We start from the raw sequence: 22,142 nt of genomic DNA, 5'->3' as shown, positions 1-22,142 counted from the left end.
AAGACATTAAGATTTACTGCATATATTTTGAAAGAGAGTATATATAACTGAAGTGCTTCTCTTTCTGAAAAAAATTGTAATTTTGTGTGTGTGTTCCTTTGAGTCAGTTTTTTAACTCCTGGCAACTGCCTGGACTAGTTGCTGCAGTTTTCCTGGCAAGATTTTCAGAAGTGGCTTGCTATTGCCTGTTTCCTAGGGCTGAGAGGGACTGGCTCAAGGTCACCCAGCTGGCTTTCTAAGCAGGACTATAACTCACGGTCTTCCGGTTTCTAGCCTGTTGCCTTAACCACTGCACCAAACTGGCTTTCATCAATAACAGTCTGTGAAACAATAAAATGATTCAGTAAGTGATAATACCCAAATGACTTTCTTAGGGTTCAGAAGTTTGCAGGACTAGGCTTTGTTAGTACTTAGAAGGGGTCCACCAGGAAATTTCAAAACTGTATGATAAGACAAGGAAGTCAAAACACAATGCCAAATTACAACCATGTTGTCTTGAAAACCTGTCCATCAAGTAAACAGGAGTTGAGCTCAGGTTGATCACTATTAAGTAATATGAGTTTGTCATATTAAGGTATAATGAACAAAAATCCTGAACTTCTTTTATGCAAATTTGACATAAAACATCTGTATGAAGATTTAAGTCATCCATCAAATATTTTGTTCTTCTAGGGTGGGAGGTGGGCTCAATAGTGAAAGTTTACAAGTCCTATTAGCTCAGTTGCAAAAACAGGCTTTTTTACTTCCACATTCTAAAAGTGGGAAGGGCTATGATGTGTTTTTGAGGAATTTCAAGGGTTTTAAAGCTCATTTATTTTTCTCCTTAATCCTCCTCTGCAAGGGTCAAGACACTCATTTCTTTCCTTAACTTCTCTCTAATACACAGCAAATGCAAGAAAATGTGGCAACATTTTTGACTTGTCTACTAAGGGTGGAGGGAAGGTGGGTGGCAAGTGATGGCAGTAGGCTGCATGTGACACTTCATGTATCTGGACTGAAATGGGCCTTCCATGTGTGCCATTCCATGGTAAGCCAATACAACCGCATGCAAACATTTAGATACCCTGGTCAAATCTTATGTTTCAATGAAATCCCCAAAGTGAGAAGCACAGTACGCAATGCAAAGTTAAACACAACATTTTTCTGTACATTTAAATATATACTATTTATATGTAGTTGCTTACAGTTTCAAAATAAGAAAACAGTGAATACATTGGCAAGTGCAGAGGTTTAGACACCCAGCTGATTTAATGTGGGATTTTTTAATAACTTGTAAATAAGGCCTAAAGAAGTTAATAATTGTACAATTTACCAGATGAATGCAGTATCAGAGGTGAACAAATATTCTGGCTTCCAGCTAACAATTTCAGTTGTGAGAAAGACTGTCAAGAAATAGTAGCTATCTACTCTTTCTGTTATGTTAAACTTCAAGTTTGGTTTGCTTATACTTTTTTATGCCTTTTAAATGAGGTTTTGTTTACAGTTAAGAGTTGAGGTGTGATAAGTTGGGGTTTAGTTTTGTTAATTAATTTTAATATTTTAGAGCTGCGTTTGGACTTTTTGCTGACAATTGGATAAGGAGAAGATGTTACTTATTGGATTTGTTTATTACTAAGAGATGGCTTATGGGATGAAGAGTTTTATATTTCTTAATTAAGAGGGGTGAAGAAATTATGAAATTGTTTATTACTTATGATGAGGGTGGAATGTCGCTTTCTTAAAAGGGGTTTTTTTTTTTTTTGCATTTTTTCCTTTTTTTTGCATTATCTTTTATTGTTCTTTTTAAAATCTTAATTATTGGGGAAAAAAAAGAAACAGCAGCTATCTAGAACAGTACAGTATTGCTTATACAACAAGGATCACATGGAAGAGATATTAGGAGTAAGACTTCTGTCTCACCAAGTAACGAAGGTCATTATCTAAAGCAAGATAAGCCTGACACATTTTGGAACAAAGTGCTTTATGGACTGATGCACTGTTCAGCCACAACTACACAAGATAAATTTGGAGGAAAATAAGAAGAAGCATTTCAAGAACACTTTGCCAACTGTTAAGCATGGAGTGGCTGTATTTTGCCTTGGGTATGTGTGGCAGTCAATGGCACAGGAAACTTTGTGGGTGAGAGAATGGATTTGACTGAATATGACCATATATTAAAAGCTAATGTCCCTGAGTCAGTGAAGAAATTAAAGCTAAAAGAATTTGGATATTTTAGCAAGAAAATGATACTTAACGTATCTCCATTAGAAGATTTCTAAGAAAGCTAAAAGTTTTGGAAGGATCTTCAGATTTAAATGTTATTGAAAATCTGTGGAAAGATCTCACACATACAGTCCATTCAGAAAGTATTCAGACCCCCTTCACTTTTTTCAATTTTGTTATGTTGCAGCCTGATACTACAATCATTCAAATTCATTTTTTTCTCATTAATCTACACTCAGTACTCCATAATGACAAAGTGAAAACAGAATTTTAGAAATGTCTGTAAATTTATTAAAAAGAAAAAACTGAAATATCACATTGGCTTAAATATTTAGACCCTTTGCAACAACACTTGAAATTTAGCTCAGGTGCCTCCCATTTCTCTTGACTGTTGCTGAGCTGTTTCTACATCTTGATTGGACATGATTTGGAAAGGCACACACCTCTCTATAGAAGGCCTCACAGCTGACAATGCATACTGTAGCAGAGTAAAAGCCATGAGGTCAAAGGAACTGCCTGCAGAGCTCAGAGACAGGATTACTGCAAGGCACAGACCTGGGGAAGGCTACAAAAAAAATTCTGCCACACCAAAGGTTCCCAAAAGCACAGCAGCCTCCATAATTCTCAAATGGAAGAAGCTTGGCACAACCAGGACTCTTCCGAGAGCTGGTCGCCTGGCCAAACTGAGCAATTGGGAGAGAAGAGCCATAGTAAGAGAGGTGACCAAGAACCTGATGGTCACTCTGACTGAGCTCCAGAGATCCTGTGTAGAGATGGGACAAAGTTCCAGAAGGACAACCATCACTGCAGCCCTCCACTGACCTGGGCTTTATGGCAGAGTGGCTAGACGGAAACCTCCCCTCAGTGCAAAACACATGAAAGCCCACTTGGAGTTTGCAAAAAAGCACCTGAAGGACTCTCAGACTGTGAGGAACAAGATTCTCTGCTCTGATGAAACCAAGATTGAACTGTTTGGCCTCATTTCTAAACGTTATGTCTGGAGGAAACCAGGCACCACTCATCACCTGCCCAATACTATCCCAACAGTGAAGCATGGTGGTGGCAGCATCATGCTGTGGGGGTGTTTTTCAGCAGCAGGGACTGGGAGACTGGTCAGGGTTGAGGGAAAGCTGAATGGAGCAAAGTAGAGAGATATCATCAATGAAAACCTGTTCCACAGCGCTCAGGACCTCAGATTGGGCCGAAGGTTCACCTTCCAACATGACAATGATCCTAAGCATGCAGCTAAGACAACACAGGAGTGGCTTAGGGACACCTCTGTGAATGTCCTAGAGTGGCCCAGCCAGACCCCTGACTTGAACCCTATTGAACATCACTGGAGAGACCTGGAAATGGCTGTCCACCGATGCTCCCCATCCAACCTGATTGAGCTTGAGAGGATTTGCAAAGAATGGCAGAAAATTCTTCTGGTGTGCAAAGCTTGTCGCGTCATACCAAAAAAGACTCGAGGCTGTAATTGCTGTGAAAGGTGTTTCAACAAAGTACTGAGTAAAAGGTCTGAATACTTAAGTACATGTGATATTTCAATTTTTCCTTTTTAATAAATTTATAGACATTTCTAACATTCTGTTTTCACTTTGTCATTATGGGGTACTGAGTGTAGATTAATGAGAAAAAAATGAATTTGAATGATTGTAGTATCAGGCTGCAAGATAACAAAATTGAAGAAAGTGAAGGGGGTCTGAATACTTTCCGAATGCACTGTACACTCCATGCAAGGAAACCGAAGAATATTTCTGAGCTAGAAAGGTTTGGCAAGGAAGACTGATAAAAAATTCTAACAGACATTTAGCTGGCTATAGAAAGGTGGCCACAGGCCATAGGAAACTTGGGACACTATTATTTCTGCCAAAGAGGGTATTACAAAGTACTGACTGAAAGGGTCCAAGCTTCTGCCATCATATTTACTATTTTATTATTGTGAATGTGTAAACAACTGTATATAAATAGCAAGAATGCATCAAAATTTGCAGAAAGATGTCATATTTATCTTTGTCCCATGTCGAGGTTGTGTCAACTTGTGTTCATTTAGGGATTCAATGCAACATACAATTTAACCAGAATTGCCTAAATATTTGCATGCAACTGTCCATATATTTTCTGTAATAACTGAAATGGAACAGATTAGATTGCTAGATAGCATATGCCACAGGAAAAAATCATACTTTTAAAAATTAAATGGGAACTACCTTCCATGGATAGTTATGGATAGTGAGTTCTTTCTATCTCAATAATTACAGTTATTTTGTGAATTACATAAATCCAAACAGTAAAAAGAAACACACACACACACACACACACACACACAAAACCACATTAGACAATTTAAAAGTATTTTACAAGCAATATATTTTACTGCTTCTTCCCTTCTTGGCTAAGAAGGGGATAAATGTACTGGTTTATATATAGACTGTACATAAGCAAAACCACATTTCAAAAATTATATTATACATCATTAAAATACTGGAAACCCACTGTCCTTATTAGGAAGCAACTGTCAATGATAATATTAAAAACCCTTATACCTGTAGCAATAAATATGTGTGTATTTTTAATCAACACATTATATAATTTGGTGGCAAGACCACACTGCGTTATCCGTGGAATTTATGATTTTTTCATGAAGGTACCTGTTTCCCAGTCTATCACAGGTCACATATAAAAACTAATTTCTGCAGAAGTAATTCCGCCAGAATGTGGACGGGCAGGTGCAGATATGCTACCCATTCAAGCCAGTGCAATGTGGGCTGACAGCTATCGTCTGATGAGTATTCTGTTGCTTATCAGATTCATGCCAGTAATCTCTGATCCAAAAAAACGGTATTTATTTTCTTATTTATGCATGCTGAAGCCTGCTTCTATGCTCACAGACATTCTCTCTAGATCAAGGCACTAGATTATAAAAAGGGTTAAAACAACTATTATGTTCCTTCTTCTTATCCCAGCATCATGAATCTACTTACATACAATTGTAAAGTCAGATTGATATTTTCATTTGCTTTATCTTTCTATGTGCACATGCACCACTACATTCCTTGTCTTCTACAACCAGTAATTCTTTCTATCCTCTTCCTGTAACGCTGACTCCAAGGTCTTACAGAACTAAAATACAATTTTTTCTAGGTTGTAAATACAAAGGAAATTAAATACCTTTGGTAAAAAATAGATATATTTAACAAGATTAGAAAAGCAATTGTTATGCCGTCAAAGAGAGTATAAAAATGTACACAATAAAAATATAAACAAACAAAAAAGATACTTGAAGGCACTAGTGGGAGGAATAAAGACACTTCATTGATTTCAATCTTTTCCTCCTTGCTCACATATACTGACCATGCACTTTTGCTAAACGACAGGAACCTGGAAAAGTGTTCAGTCTTTTTCACATGTGTAAGTGAAAAATAAAGTTTAACTCAGAATAACACAGTTTGTAAGCAATTAACACTTTAATTTAGGACGTATAGGAGTTACTGCAATAAGTGAAGTGAGATTCCAGATGTTTAGAACGGTAAACCAGAAGTAACTGACCTGCTGAAGGAAGGCTACTAGAAGAGTTCAGGCTTTGAGCATTTCTAAACTTAAATCTTTTAAAATTCAGGATGAGCAAGAGAGATGATATTATATATTTATATCAAGGTGGAGGAAAAAAATCCTCATTAATGCCTTCTGCTCATAGTTTTAGTGGGCTTTCATGTGCTGTTACATTGCATACATAATCCCAGTTTCATTTCTTCTCTCTTCATCTCCCCAGAACCGTCAATCTTGAACACTGAAGATTCTCAAAGGAAACAACTGAGATTATGGAAGGAGATTAATGCACAAACCCAGAACAGAATAAGCCACTAATTCAATGTGCTGTAAAGAAAGAAGTTCCTTTTATCCTTCTGTATTCCCTTTACACACACAGTCACATTCCTCATGATGATCCAAAGGTACATCTGTCAGAGATTTATGCAATCCTCTTACACCACTTCTGGGCTTCAGCTGCAGGACCTGCAAGGGAACAGTTCAACTGTCATTTTAAATGCTACTAAAATAAGCAAATAATTAAGTAAAATCTACTCCTATGATTAGAAATCAATATTTGTCTCTGACAGGTACATGTTCATCCTGCAACTTTTTGATTTATGCATAACCCTATATATCTTGGCTCACAAATTGTTTACTAAATATTTATGAAAGCCATATCAGAATCAGGCTTCTGTTTCTTTGTTCCAACACTTGTAAATATAAATCAGTATAACATCTGAAAAGTTCTAATCCTCATAAACTGGAGTTCCCAATTAGTACTTAATATTGAACTAAACTACAAGCAAAAGCTTATCCTAGTTCAGGGAAAAGAAATCAAGATGGGTAGACATCCATCAAATCCTTGGCCCCTGAAAATGCACATGTGAGTAATACAGATGATGACTATAGTTGCTTCTGTTCATTATTCACCTATTATTTCCCTAGTAAACTAGCAGCTGATAGTAACAATGGTTAAAAGGATAAAGGAGTTCTTCTTAAAGTGCCCCTGTGTACCCAGCTTTTCTGCTAGACAAGAAAAACTGTCTCAAAAAACTATTTGTAAGATAAAATCTCAGATACTGCCATCCAAACATGACAGTTTGTTAATCTTAATCTATTACTACAGTTTTCCTTGGCCCCAATTCTTTTTTTTTTTTTTAATACTATACCTCATGATATTTTTTGGTGACTTTGGTAGGGACACATTGGCATTCACTGCAAGAATGTTGACAACAGGCGCAATTTCCACCGCAGCGTTTAACCAGCAAACAAAGTGGCCAAAAAATGGTGTCTGTTCGTTTTAATTCCTCTCGTACTGACACTGAGAAGTTGCGTGGAGTACAGCTATACATTCTTACTTCCTCCTTCAGAAGATTCAAATCTACAACTGAACAATTTTGAAGCCAATGTTTATTGTAATTTGTTCATCAAATCCTTTCAGAAAAATAATATAGAAACAAGAATCATGCAAATATTTTTTAAGAGAACCTACCATGCCAACAGGCTTTTCAATGGCTTAGTGAAATAGTGAATTTCAATATAAAGCTTACACAATTATAACGTTTTTCTAAGTTAAGAACCTACCTAATAAAATTAATATGTCAGTGGCTGACCGTAAGTATCTATTTACCTTCTGATGTTTATGTGGATAGGTATTATACTGGGAAGAAAGAACTTCAAGATTATTGATGGCCAGTCAAAAATGAATGTTCCTTTCCCTTCCCTTTCCTTAGATAGCCTAATCTGATGTCGTCCAAATATGTTAGACTTCAGTTCCGCTAACCTAAGGCTACAAGAAGCAAATATACAAGTTTGTAGATTTTAACTGGACATCAGGTTTCAAAACACACTTTAAAATGTGGGTTCCTGGAGAAAACCTGTTCCTCGTTCAGTAGAATGTGAGCGCTTTGCTGCTGGTAAAGAACAAGCTGTTTTAATCTCATGATTCTATGTGGCATTGATCATTTTGTGTCCTATTTTATTTCTACTTTTTAATTAGATTTTTTAGGAATATAAATTTATTAAAGGACAATAACCTCAGTGTTTTATTCCATTATTGATTCTATATTAAAATATCTGGATTAGCAAATTAGATTTTATGCTTCATCAAAATGTACTGTACTGCAAAATATATGTTTATGCAGCACTGAACTTAACATGGGAAAGTGACCAGCAGTTTCACAAAGTGCTTGAACAAGTCTTTGAAGTGAAAAAAAAAATCCTTTATCCTTTCTATCTTTCTGATATGTGTCTTACCCATAATATGCTGTTAAGAATTTCCAGGACATAATGCTAGCTTTGTGTATCAGTATATACAGTATATTCCTTTAAAATGTTTACTTAACCAGAGAAAAGGTTAAATAGTTCTATGAAGGAAACTCAATTGAAAAATCTATTATTTTGAGAAAATTTAAAAACCCTTTGAACTGGCTCTCATTCATTCATCAAGTTTGACATGCTAGTCAAATAAGTTTAAAAAAAAAAACAGGATTGTTTGCAATGGCAATGCAACTTTATGATTCAGAACTACTACCTGGAAACCAATTCCAACCCAAATAGGGAAATGTTCATACTAGTTGAGTTTAAACAAAAATGGTTCTCGCAAACTTTGAAGACTACAAACAAAACTCTTCAAGTGGAATACAAAACAACTTTAGTGAGGATAAATTTGCTGGACGTGTACCAGTGTTTCAAAAAGAAAGGTTTTGGCAGAAAGGGAGGTAATTAGAATTGCTATTCAAAAGTCCAATATGGGGACCCACTACTGCTTTGGATACCATGCAGCTTATTACTTATAATGATTTTTATGTCAATGAAGTAACAAGTTGCTTTTTTACTGATATTCAAACGTTCTGCTTATCTGCATGCAGTTGAATTTTGATGAGGCTATCAAATTAGCCAGTACAAATTCTGCTTTTATTTCAAACATAAAGCTTCTATCTTATAACAAAGGGCAAGAATTGCTTCCCACATTAAAAGTGGCAGTTAAAGGCGAAAACAGGCACTGATTAATTCCTAAGGTCAGGACTGTTACCTTGGGAAAAATATTTGAGTTCCACTAACATCCAGAAATAGGAAAATAAAAGGCATGGCTTTTTAACTATGAAATATTAAGAACAGTTATATTTTCTTCTAAAATATATTGCAAGAGATGATATACTCATTTAATTTGGCCATGTCCTTCTAAGATGCTAAAATCTGACCAAATTCCAGACATCCTAACTTGAAAGCATACAAGAGATTAACTTGGAGTCTCTCACAAAGTATATAATTACTTATCTCTGTATTATATAATGCATTTATAATATTTCAAAGAAAACCAAATAGCTGCTTTTTTAAAAATCAAACTGAAATAAAAACATTAATATTTTCTTCCATTTTTTTAAAGAATGGAAACCTTTAATTTTAACAATTATTTGAAAAGTTGGACTTTTACAGAGATTATTCATCAAAATCTAAAGTATTTACAATGAATACACAACCATGTTAAGTAACACTCTTACCAGAATCTACTATTCAGTCCGTTTTATATTGCTTACACAAGAATTGCTAAGAAGTTATATACCAAATAACTTTCAATATTATATTTGACATTGTACTTTCTAAGAAATTATCAGTATTTGTAAGCCCCAGGGACTATGCCTTCCAGTGTGATTTTTTAAAAGGTACCACAAAATAATAATAATAAAAAAAAACCATGAATTTTTCATTTCTATAATAATTCTGCATGTCAGCAGTGAATACCATGTCATCTCAATGGGGCACATTTTCTGCTTTAGGCTATTACATTACAGACTTGGTAATGCAGTCTGAGGGTGGTCCTTTAAGATGTCTGTGACAATTCTGTGATATGTTTATTCAGTGGCAATTCTACTTTAGTGTCTTATTCAAATACTTTTAAAAATGTAGTTCAATATTGTTTTCTTTTGGAAGTTGTTGATGGGAAAACCATTATTTTGTCAGAGTTGGTCTTTTTAGAATGTAATGCCCATGCTTCATTTGGCAAGAATGCGAAGTCTCTCCCTACATAAATACATGCACATATCTGAAACAGTCATATTCAACAAACAGCAATACTTTAATCAGAAAGACATCACACTTTTCTTTTTTTAAATGCTCAAGAACACCAGCAGAAATTAGAAAAAAGGTGCAACTAAGATGACAGTTATTTCTTTATACTGTGTTTCAGACATCTGAAATTGAGTTTGGAAAGATTAGCTCATTCTTCATTTAAGAAGGTTCCTGGTGATAGTTTAAGTTTAGGGATTAAGTTTAGGGTAATATTTTAATACTTTAAATTTAGGGTAGTACTTTAAGTTTAGGGATTATAAATTTCATTTGAATACAACTGTTTCTCCACAGAACTATTTAACTTTGTATGTGTTGCCTGTTTCATGGACTATAATTATCAAATGCATTAAGGCTGCATTTTTATATTCACACCAGGAAGCAAGCCTCTGGGAACAGAGTGACATCTACTTCTAAGCAGACATTCACAGGTCTTCACTGTAAGTAAGCAGCAGTATCCCAACATATAAAGCCAATTTTAAAGGCAACCAAAAGGAAACTTTTTTCCGGTGCAGCATGCAGATAAGGGACAGGTTTTAACATGAAATCTGCCCTACTGATTCAACAGTGTACTTGCCTAATGTCTTGAATGACATGAATCCTGACTGAATAAAATGGAAGAGAAACAGTGGAACAAATCTGCCCTCAAGGGTCAGTGCAGCTGTGCCTCACGTTCCATCTCTTAGAAAGTTTCTTTTACTAGCCAGAGGAATACTCTTGTTTTTTTAATTACATTTAAGAGTATAAAGAGACAACTGCTGGATTGTACTTATTCCACAGCAGCTTCTACTCAGCTTCTACTCTATTGATTTATATGGGTTAATTTCTGAGTAAGGGCCACAGGTTTCCAGCTTAAAACATGTATACTCCATGGATTTTTGAAATCCTAAAGCATACAAAGAAGTCAGTGGCAAAACAGGTTAGACAAGGAGTGTCAGGATAGAAATCTATTAGCTGGCAGTTTGAACAAACAGGGACTTTGCACTTCTAAAATACTTAAGGGCTCTTTTCTCCTGGCTAAAGCACTGACATTAAAAGGTATGGGTAACCATGACAATAACTATTAATTGTAGTGACAGAGCATTGAAAATGTTGTGACCATCCCTGAAATGAAGATAAACATGTTTCTTTTATTTATCACATTTTCATAGTCACCCATCTCACATACATAACTGTGGGCAGTGTACAGTAAAAATAGGCCATAAAAAGCAAACATTAAAAATATTGTAAGAAAAAAATATTAATTTAAAAGACTAGGAGAGAGCATCTCGATATTATGTACAGTGTAGCCATCTCACCAGTTCTCCATTTCTCTGAGATCCCCAAGCCTGCTGACACTGAAACAAACGTAGTTATCTTCTGGGCTGGTAAATAAATTCACTAACATTTATTAGCCCAGATGATAACTTAGGGAATGGCCAGCTGCCATTACATTCTTACTCTACATTCGGAAAGCAGTAAACAACTTGAAAATAATCACTTTACATACATATGCAATCAACTCATGGTTTCAAAAATGCTTGATTTGGTGAGCTTTTTCAAGAGCTTTGGATGCTCAATAAAAGGATCAAGAGAAAGTGAGAGAAAGAATTAGGAACTTTACCTCTTGATTTTCTGCCATGAATGTATGCTTTTCCGAGAAGGTGCCAAGTTGGTTTGTACAGGTCTTCCAAATCTAACTGCCATCTGTCAGGCTCAAGGTACCTGATAAGTTCTTCTACGGTGCTAAATGCAGCAACAGCATTGTTTAGCAATTCTAACGGTAAAGCTGAGGGTGGCAACACTGTTGGACTGACAGATTCTGTATGAGGCTGCAGTGAGAGAAAATAAATCATAATCTCTATATAATGACTGTAGTTACAGATCATGTATTAAGATATCTGTACTGCAAAATTCTATAAAAGCAAAAAACAGAGAGTCAATTGCTGCACATTTATTTAGCAACTAGTAATAAAAAACCTGAAACTGGCTGTTCTGTATGTTATCCAGAAATTAAAGACTTCCACTCTCACCTCCAAAGGCAATGCAGATCTCATCCTAGTGTTAGATAAAGAACTCCAAGTATAGTGGTAATTTTAAAGCTGACATCTTATGCCTCTACAATGCATAGAATGTTGACCGACAGCTGAATGCTGGGCAAAAACTTATTAAGTGGGGATTGGAGGTGGAAAATCCTGCCTATTATGGCAGACACTGCAGCCTTGATTTCAGAAATGTATGAGAGTATTTCAGAAGTAAAAGAATATCAGGATAATTATAAACCCTCTCTGGAGAAAGAGTTGTATCAGTCGTGAGTGGACAAGAAGAGAAACTGGCAGGTTTTCTGGTTAATATCAATTATCTAGCATACTAGCAGAATTCCAAACAACACTACAGGTTGGACCTATTCATTTTTCCTCCCAAACGTCACTTGTAAACTGCAAAGAGCAAAATCCAAATGTGAGAATCAAGGAGATAAATATTGAAGTTATAGTGGGAGGCTCATTGGAAGAAAACAAAAACAGTTTGTTATGTTGATAAAAGAGACAAAAACAGTGACTGGAGTCAGAAAGTAAAATAGTAATTACTGTTGATGTCCGGAATTGGGAAAAAATTGGAGGAAAATTGGGGAAAAGATGGTTAAAAAAAGACTACACTGCCATTTTACTTCTAATATCATATATTTATAAAAAAATATTTGAATATTCGAATATTTCTTATTTTTTAATCCAGAATGCCATATATATTTATTTTACTATGGAAAACACATTTAAGTATAACATAACTCCAAGTAATTTATGTCAGCCATAATACTATGTATGAATAGGATAGCAACTAACCCATATGTAAATATGCTAAGTTAACAACTGCCTTATAGTGAAGCCAAAAATGACAATTAGTGTTGGATCAAGTGGAATTTCCTGTTCTGCTATTTATACAGTATTTTCCTGCATACATTTGAAGCTATCAAAATATAACTGGGTTCAGTGCAGAGCAAACCTTTTTCCTGCAGGACCTTTGTGCTTTCACTGAAAGCAATAAAATCTATCCTCTGAAAGCCTAGATGGAACACAAATAGTAAAATAAAGATTGCCTCGATTATTTATACATGGAAATCATCAAAGCCAAGAAATTTTATATAGAAGATTATAGAATGTTAGAAGCCTTTAATGAAAAGTCAAAAGATAAGGCAGGGACATCATTCATCAATCCATTTATGTAACAGTCAAATGTAGGACATTCACACTGTCTTGAAACTTCAACAGTCCTCCTATTTCTAATACAGATCCTCCCATATTCATGGATGTGTAGTCAAAATTACACCAGCTACATGAGGCAGTATAAGCATTTTTTTTTTTTTTTGTGGTGGGGGTGGATGTCTAAGGAGTAGAAAATATTTCAAATTTCCCCAGAGAGATTCAGGACTTAAATCTTGAACTCACACACCCATTACCTTTAGTTCCTTTGAAAAACAAAAACCAAGATTGGTCACTATTACTCAGTGGTTTGTTATCAGATTGGGGGCCAAAATGGGGTTCAGAGTTCAACACTGGCCCATGTGCCATGAACTATCTATCTCTTAGTATATAGCAATTTTTTTAAAAATTATACTTCTATTAAGTATCTTTGAGAAAAGGAAAAAGAAAGAAAAAAGACAAGAAATAATAAGAAAAAAAGAGGTAAAAAAGTAACAGAAGACAAAGTAAATATAAGCGTCATAAAATTGGGTAAAAATTTTCAATATTTCATTTAATTAGTTTTCAGTAACCTAACCCCTACTCCCTGAAAAGTTCTTCACAAGTATCATATGAATACTACTGAATATAAGGTCCCCAAACTGTGCATAATTTATTATTATTATTATTATTATTATTATTATTTAATAGACTTTTCCCCTCTCCCCACAATGGGGGACTCTGGGCGGCTTACAATACAATACAATACAATACACTAAAATCAGAAATACAATTAAAAGTTATAAAATAGTTTATACTGTTTATACTGTACTTCAGTATGAACTTGGCTAATCTTGAAAGCTAAGCAAAGTCAGCCCTGATTACCATTTGCGGAGAGCGGGGAGACTACTTGGGAACTCTAGGGATGTTGGCTAGACTGAAAAATCACAGAAACATTGCAGAAGGAGGCTATAGCAAACTACTGCTGTAATGTTTCCAAAAAAATGCATGAATGCAGTGACCAAGAGTTGAACACAACTCAAGAGATTTAACCCTGTCAAATAACTACCTTTGATTTCTAAAGAACTCAGTGATTATCATGGAATGTTTCACTTTTCCAGAGACCTTTGGGATGTATTGCAGAGCCAAAGGTGCTTATATGTATTTGTGTGTTTATGTTTGTGTGTATGATGTATATATTTTGATTATTTGATATAACGTTATATTTTTGTTACTGAAGTTTTAAAATGTATTTTTATTCTTATTGTTTTCAAATGAGTAAACTGCCTAGAGTCCATGAGGACTGAAATAGTAAATAAACTGCATGCATGCATTTATGCAAATAAATTAATAAATGCTTCACAACTAGTTCTTCCATATTAAGGTCAATCAGTATTTTAATAAGTGTAGCATAACATTTTACAGAACGGTAAATCTAAAGAGATTCTCAGTGCAAAGTTCTACAAACTGAAAATGTTTATCACATTCAAAACTGTACAGAGATGGAAAAAAAGGGAAGCAAGTCAGAAAAGTTAACATTCATGTCTCAGGGGCTTCAGTGAAGAGATAAATCTTGATTATAAGCAAAAATGTATTGGACCGTATGGCTGAATTCATAAAGATGTATCTAGGGTATTTTGCCTTTAAGCCTTTTATCATCAAAATATATTTCAGCAAAAGAAAGTTGCAAATACTAATTATGTAAGGTATGTAATTAAATACTGATGAACCTTATTTATATCCCTGATCCTTCAGTATGACTCTGAAGAACTTTAAAGCTTTTATTTCCAGTCTGATTAGAATTCAGTGTTAATGTCTGACCCATGAAACTAAAATTAGACAACTTTATTTTTCTAAGGAGACCAATGTTATCTATAGGAAATGAAGCTGACTTGTTTCAATAAATCATAATTAAGATTGTTTGTCTGATCCTAATGCTAAGCTGGAATTAACTGAATAAGAAACAAATACTTCTGATCTCAATATATAAAAGAAAATAAAAAGCTAAGATCTATATGTAGCATTAAATCATAGTTCGGTGTTACAGTAAGTCATAATCAGGCAACTTTTTATATTTTATAAAAAAACCCCAGATTTTCTATTTCTTGCTATTAATACCTGATACATATTAATTGCAGTATTACCTTCTAGTAAGTATGTGGCCATTAGTTCTTTTCTTGCCAGTATAATTTTTAAAATATCTCACTCATATTTTTTTTCACTAATCCAGGCACAGATATACTTTTCACCAAGAATGCAAATTTCCTTTTTGTGTCTTAGCAACAAGAGCAAAATATTTTGGTCTATGAATTTCTAAAAGATTTATGCTGTGGTTTTCCTAAGCCAAGTAGTATATGTAAGGATGTGTGTGTGTGTGTGTGTACACATACACACACAGAGCTAGTTTGAAACATGCTTTTTCGCTTTGCATATGCCTTCAGCAAAATTAGTTCTGTACATTTGCATAGGAACCAATAAAATATGAATGCCATGAGATGGTGAAAAAGTCCCCTCAATTAATGCCAATACTAAAGGTATTACCCACATTCAGTGCTCCCAAAACATTACGTACTAAGGGACGCTGTAAAAAAACTAAGGAGATAATGCGGCACTTCCAGAAATGAGAGAGAAGCATAAATACGTCATGGGAGAATTTATTTAATATTGCAAAGAGCTGACTCAAGAAAATTTTAAATTCACTGAGGAAATAGATTAATGTCCTCTAGAACTATATAATGAATCTTGTAGGCAACATCATCTGTGTGCATCCATGTAAGGTTTGTGTAGCATCTTTAAGGAAACTGTACATTCATTTTGAGATTGGCAAAAAGCAAGGATAAACTAGGAATACAATCTGCCACAATTTCAAACAGCAAGGATTTATGACCTAAAACATCTATCGTAACAAGTTACTATTACATTCAAATTATTCCAGATACTAACGATTTTTAAGAATACCATATCAGTATCATTATAAAGTCTTAAAATAAGCCTTTTTCCCATTAAAGAAAATCTTGGCCATGCACACCATTGTGTATGAAAGTAGTATTAACAATCTGAATCCCAAAGTCTACCTTTCATGTCACAACTATAGGAACAAAGTTCAGTAAACAGCATCCAATTAAGAAACTGACCTCAACCTCATAAAGTGAGCATAAACTAGAATTCTGTACAAGCTGCCTATGTGCAAAGGCATCTATGAAGACAATAATTTGCTAATTCAAATCTGTTCAGGACAATAAGGAGCAGCCACAACTGAGTATTATGATGGGAATATGTCAGGTAACAATCTGACCAATAAGAATGCACGTGCTAGTTGGAGAAGGCAGGAACTCTGTTCTCATAGTGATTTGAAAGACCTCATTCTCCAAATCGCACAACCCATTCCTTCTCCCAATCACATGCCCACTCTCACGAGACCTGGGGAAGACCAGGAGGTTTCCAAAGGATCAAAAGAATGGGATGCGCAATTTGGAGAAGGAATGGGACATGCGATTTGGAGAATGGTGCAAGTGGCCTCAGGAAGAAGGCCTGGTGTGGCCAGCAACTGCCTCGCATACTGTAGGGTCAGGCCGGGCATCAGCAGTGGGAGGAAAACGGCAAAGGTCAGTTGGACGCAGCGGAGCATGTGGAGCGCAGGGCGGTGGGGGCAACTGGGGCTTTGCACAATGGTTCTGGGGGAGCTGGCTGTGATGTGGGGCTTGAGGAAGCATTTCTCAGTGGTAGTGGTGGCGCCGGGGCTGAAATAGAGGCATGAGGAGGAGTGGCAGCTGGCTGAGATTGCTGAAGGCCTCAGGCCTCTACTTCAGTCCCAGGCCTGATGCTGCCAAGTGCCGCTGTGCAGAATGGCCAAAAGGGCATAGATGGGGGAGAGATAAGAGGCTGGGGGTTGCAGGACCCCTGTGGTCATAAGTACAGGCAGGCTGCCAAGTGCCCGAATTTTTATCACATGACTGCAGGGGTGCTGCAACAGTGATAACTTTGAGCATGGGTCATAAGTCCATTTTTTCAGCACCATTTTAATTGTGAACGGTCGCTGAACAAATGGTTGTTAAGTGAGGACTACCTGTATTTTAATTAACACTTTGCTTTGAGTTGCAAATCAAGCTTCAGTGATCAGCAATATTCAAAAATCTAATTAGTAAAACAAACTGATGAATAATTTTTGCAGGCTACATTTGAAATATATATTATTTTTTCATAGTCCTGTTTTGCAATAATTTAAATATATTGTTCCATATATCATAAAGAAAACAGATGGCAGGTTAAAACAATTACTCTGAGTTTTCTTTACAACAAAACTTGCCCAAAGTCCACCTCTTCCACAAACTTCCATTACAGTTTTCATGGACTTATTTCCTTTGATAATTAACCAATTGTTTTAATTCTATTTTTACCACATCAGTGGATTTGGAGAACCAGAGAGAACAAAGCATTTATTTTTGTATTTAGATATGAGGCTTTTGTATGAAAAATTCATGAGGCAAAATTAGCATTTGCTTTTTAAGAATGCATTTCACTTAGTTTCAGAGAATAATATTAAAGTTAAACAGGCTTATGTACTACTTTATAGATTGTTCCACTGTGATAATGATGTCTTGGTTTCAGCTTCAACTAACTGAAGAATACTTTTTTAAAAAAGAGAAAGAAGTGTGAAGCATAACCCTTTTCAGGTAGGCATGATTTGACATGGAACATTTGAGACTGATGAACAGACCGTTCAACACACCCTCTTCTTATCAGTCTACACATGAGTGAGCCTTACAAGAAAGAACTGGTCAGCCATAATTAAAGGATGCCTGGCTTTCAAGGTCTTTTTAAAATTACTCATATAAATCAAAATATGGGAAACCTTATCAAAGTTAAACCAAACTAAGTGGCTAACCACAATGTGCTGGAGTTTTGTTTGCTTTCTCAGATTTCATACAGCAGCCTGCTTGTGAACTGTGTATTTTGCTCATTCCCACTGCAGTATGGTGTTACCACATATCAGGAAGGATGAAGCCGTCACTGAAAAAAAATGTGCATCAAAATATAAAATTGAAAAAGACTAATTTGACATATCCTTCTAAAAGAGACACTATATACATCTATGATAATAGCTAATTCCTATATATTTTTGAAACACAGAAAACTATTCAAGGGAATGAACAACAAAAAGAAAACAAAGCAAATGATCTTTTGGCATTTTCATATTCTAATGATTTTATTTAAAAACATTACTTTGCATATAGAAAGTAAATTCCAAAATTTGTTCATTAATTGCATTTTGGCTTGAAACTACTTCTTAGTTTAGTTTGTGGCTAGACACAAACCAAAAGAATCAGTATGCTAGCTTCTTATTTTTACAGAGGATAGCATAATACATTCGGTTTAGATTTTTCCAATAGGATCCTCAGTTGCTACTGGATTATATCAATGGTTAGGATAGCAGGCATTGTAGTACTTCCAGGTTCCAAGGCTGGAAAAGGCTATAGCATTAGTGTGACATCTGGTGTTCAATATTACATTACTACTGCACATGGAGCTTCCATTTCACTAAAATGATATATAATTAATGCTAAACCTCTATTTTATACATTTGTCATCCTGTGATAGTGAATACCATGCATTGTATTCTCTTGCCTATCTGAAAGATTAACACCACTGGCTGATTACAAAGCATTTGAAAAACTTTCTGGAGAAATGCAGGATTAAAAAAAAATCTAGAAATAGGCAAGAATGATCATCAAAACAACAACAACACAGAAATATATTTGTTGTACTCCACCCAGAGTCGCTTTGCGTGAGATGGGCAGCCATATAAATGTGATTAATAAATAAAATGAATAAATTTGATGCATTTGGCATCAGAAGAAAACCTAGGTTTGGAGAGAGGCCAATACACAAAATTCATCAAATTTTATTTTGCTCACTAAAAGCCTTTAACCTTATTTTCCTATGATGAAAAGCAAGAAGTGGACAATATTTTGCTTCACATTTCTCTATCACTGCGATCTGATTCTATTTCAAATAAAGTGGCAGCAGAGTGCTCATTCAGTGTTGGCTGCTTTTTCTTTTGATTTGCACTGGTCTCTACAGAATTGGCATATGCCAAATGTGTTTTGTTGTGTTGCTGTTGTTCATAATTGCTCAAACATTTCTTGGCAGGAGAAAGAGAATTCCACTTTGATAGACCTAACTGCAGAAGAAGAGTGTTCTGAATATGTCTTACATGGAGAGAAAGAGAGGGAGGGAGGGACTGAGACTAAAAGAAAATGTGATTACTTAAGTAAAAAATGACAGGCGCTCAAGGAACTCCAGGGACAAAAAAATTCAGGAACTGGTGTACAAGTAAGGCATATGAGGGAATTCAGACCAGCTACTCATTTTGTAAGATCAAAAGATGCAAAGTCTCTAATTGGTAATGTGGTATTTAATTCTAAATACTTTCTTAAAACAGAATCATTTTAATGATTTACTACAGTGTTCTTTGCAGTTTTATCAGTTACTATAATTTTGCTTTTAAAAAACACATCTATATAAAATATCTTTATAAAGTATATGTGTATGTACAAATTCATATTTAATATATCTCTAGAGTCAGGATCCACTAACGCTTCATCTCATTACTCATACACACACGTAGTACTACTTCTATGCGTTACCCATACTATATTTACCTACATACACATACGTACATTCAGTCCAGTAGTTTGCTAATATTTTTTCTGAATCGCTTTCATATGGCTTGTGTTCTGAATCTATTTTTTTTCTTTTTTTAAAAATTTTCTAATATTCTGAGAAGTTGGATTTTTTAAGCATTCCAAAGAATTTGTAACTTCTCAACAAGTGGAAGCTAGAGCTTTAAATTAAAATCTGGATTATTTTACTTGCTATTCCTTTTGCTAATATGGTAGAATTTGGAGGAAAGTTTAATTGTTAAATTCAAAGGTTTAAAACTATGTATGTCTTTTGACCCCGTGTCATTATTGCTCAAAACAGTATCCAACCTTGAACACTTAAAGGTATATGAACAAGACTGCGATGAATAAGAATCTGCAGAGAGTAGTCTGCTGTAAATACGGTAAGGCTTGCATTTGATTTCTGTATCAGTCCCTCTATCAATGTTACCCACAGACCACCATAGTGTCCCTCATACTAGAGCCAAACCCTGGTTCAATACTGATTGTATCAAAACAATATAGGCTTTGTTCATGACAGATAATGCCTTCAGTGTTCACAATTTCCAGTTACATTAGAGCAAAAGAAGAGCTATAAATCCCATCTAAAATAAAAAAAGAAACAAGAGAGAGAAAAACCTATGAGTGAAAAGAGGGGAAGCTTAATCCCAGCTGATAAGATCAAGAATTCTTCCTGGATCTAGCACTTAGTTCTAGATTCCTTTAAAGACAGGGCTTTGGTCCTGTTTCCCAAATATCTGCAAAATCCTGGGACAATTATTTCCAGAGCATTTTTACAACTGAATCAATAAATAATCCAGTCAAATCTTTATTTTGGGCCTAGATCAGCATAATTGTGACCTACTCTTGAAATAATCTTCCCAGCTTGCCTGCTGTGTCTGTATAGGTGGTCAAGGACCTTGTTTCACAGTTAAAATCTAGAAAAGCCCCAGGGCCCAGGAGGTGGTTTCATCTCCCAGATTTATTAAGGGAAAACAAGGACTGGTGGGCTCCAGTTTTGGTTGCCCAATATTAAAAGCTTAGCACATTTCCCTATTTGAAATAGGAAAAAGAATGGACTTTGCCAGTGCCATTTATATAGCACCAACTCTCTAAATGTAATCAAACTTATGCTAATTATCTCTACTTAAAGGTACTGGACTAGGTTGAAAGTGAAAACATCCTTGTTGAAGAGCAGGTTAAATTTCAAAGGGGCCAATATACTTTCAAGCATTGTTTGGTTCTCTATCACTTAGCACAGAAATATTATTCCTGGCCTTGAGGCTTGCCATCATCAATTTCAAATCTACTTTTGATTTAATTCCAAGGGAGAAGCTGTGGGAAAAACTAAGGTGATGCTCAGTAGATAAAAGAGTACTTCTTCTCATTCAGTCCTCCATTCCAACACCACTTTGAAAGTCACATGTTGCCTCCGAGGAAATCTTTCTGGAGCTGTCACTCCCTCAGCAGGTATAATTCTAGCTTGTTTTCTATTTAACTTGAATATCAGTTTAATAATCCAGATGATCTCTGTTCCCACACATCCCTCCTCTATATGAGCAGGCTAATACCAATTCTAGCTCTTGTGTATGCAAACAAGGTGATCCTGACTGTCTCCCAGGTGATAATGAGAAGTGCACTGTTAACTCTGACCTCTTTTTGTTTAGAGGAAAAACTATCAATAAATTATCAGAAAACATTTGCACAACATTATTATAAAATTCATAATTGCCACATCAATGGGAATGCTCTCAAGCAGATGTACACTTATAAATATTTTAAAGCACTATTTCAGCCTAAGTTTCCTGAAGAGAAGATTTTTCATACCTGGGAAGTGTTGCTCAGAATAGCTCCTCATCTTATCCTTGCAACTTTCAATGTCTTTATAGCCAAGGTAATCTTTCAGCTTACTACAGTGTCTAAGTGCGTACCTTCAAAAACGTTGACATCCCATTAAATCTATGTACCTTAGAGCTATTTTGAGGTTGCAGGATGCATTTCAAATAACATACTTTGTTTAGAGACAGGCTTAGTCTCCTTGGAAGTTAAAGCCTGGTATCATCTTTTTAACCTTTGGCTTTTTTCCCTGTGGGTCTTGCCCCATTGGTTCTTAGAGAAAAATTTAAGTCAACTTGGACAGAAACAATTATTGGAAAACTTCACTCCCTTTGTCCACCAGACACTGATAATTCCTGAAGTATTCTTAAACAACCTATTTGGCATTTTCTGTATCAACTTAAGTCTGGTTCCTAGCTCAGCAGCATGTGGGTGTTTTCCAAATGGGATAGGGCAATCTCTCATCTATCACAGTCCTGAAATTCTGGCAGGTCTTCACTTTGGCCAGGTTGAATGCATTGCCTTCTGCTATCTTGCTGGGGTGCTGCAAAAATATCCCCCTTCTTCAATGTCTGTGTCCATATGGGAACAGCTCAGTGGAGTCCTTGAGCCACGTATTCTTTCACTGCTCTCTCTTGAACAAACTTTATTTATCCTATCCTGAAGAAATTTCCTGGCAGAGAGCATG

At 35.5% G+C, this 22,142-nt stretch overlaps 1 protein-coding gene across 1 annotated transcript in view; it reads right to left on the bottom strand.

Annotated features, from left to right (window-relative positions):
- Positions 1-5,192: 5,192 nt before the first annotated feature.
- Positions 5,193-22,142, bottom strand: part of PDGFC (platelet derived growth factor C) — a 123,397-nt gene continuing 106,447 nt past the window's right edge. The window contains exons 4-6 of the mRNA XM_007432353.4: positions 11,405-11,612; positions 6,903-7,120; positions 5,193-6,216 (exon numbers count right to left, since the gene is read on the bottom strand). Of these exons, the coding sequence (XP_007432415.1) occupies positions 6,100-6,216; positions 6,903-7,120; positions 11,405-11,612 (543 nt within the window). The 3' untranslated portion in view covers positions 5,193-6,099. The remainder of the gene's footprint in view (positions 6,217-6,902; positions 7,121-11,404; positions 11,613-22,142) is intronic.

This window comes from Python bivittatus, unplaced genomic scaffold, assembly GCF_059951505.1.
Source record: "Python bivittatus isolate LINGU-HERP-01145 unplaced genomic scaffold, Pbiv_v1 ctg000070_np1212, whole genome shotgun sequence".
NCBI classification, from domain to species: domain Eukaryota; kingdom Metazoa; phylum Chordata; class Lepidosauria; order Squamata; family Pythonidae; genus Python; species Python bivittatus.
This window is presented reverse-complemented; position numbering and strand designations above follow the sequence as displayed.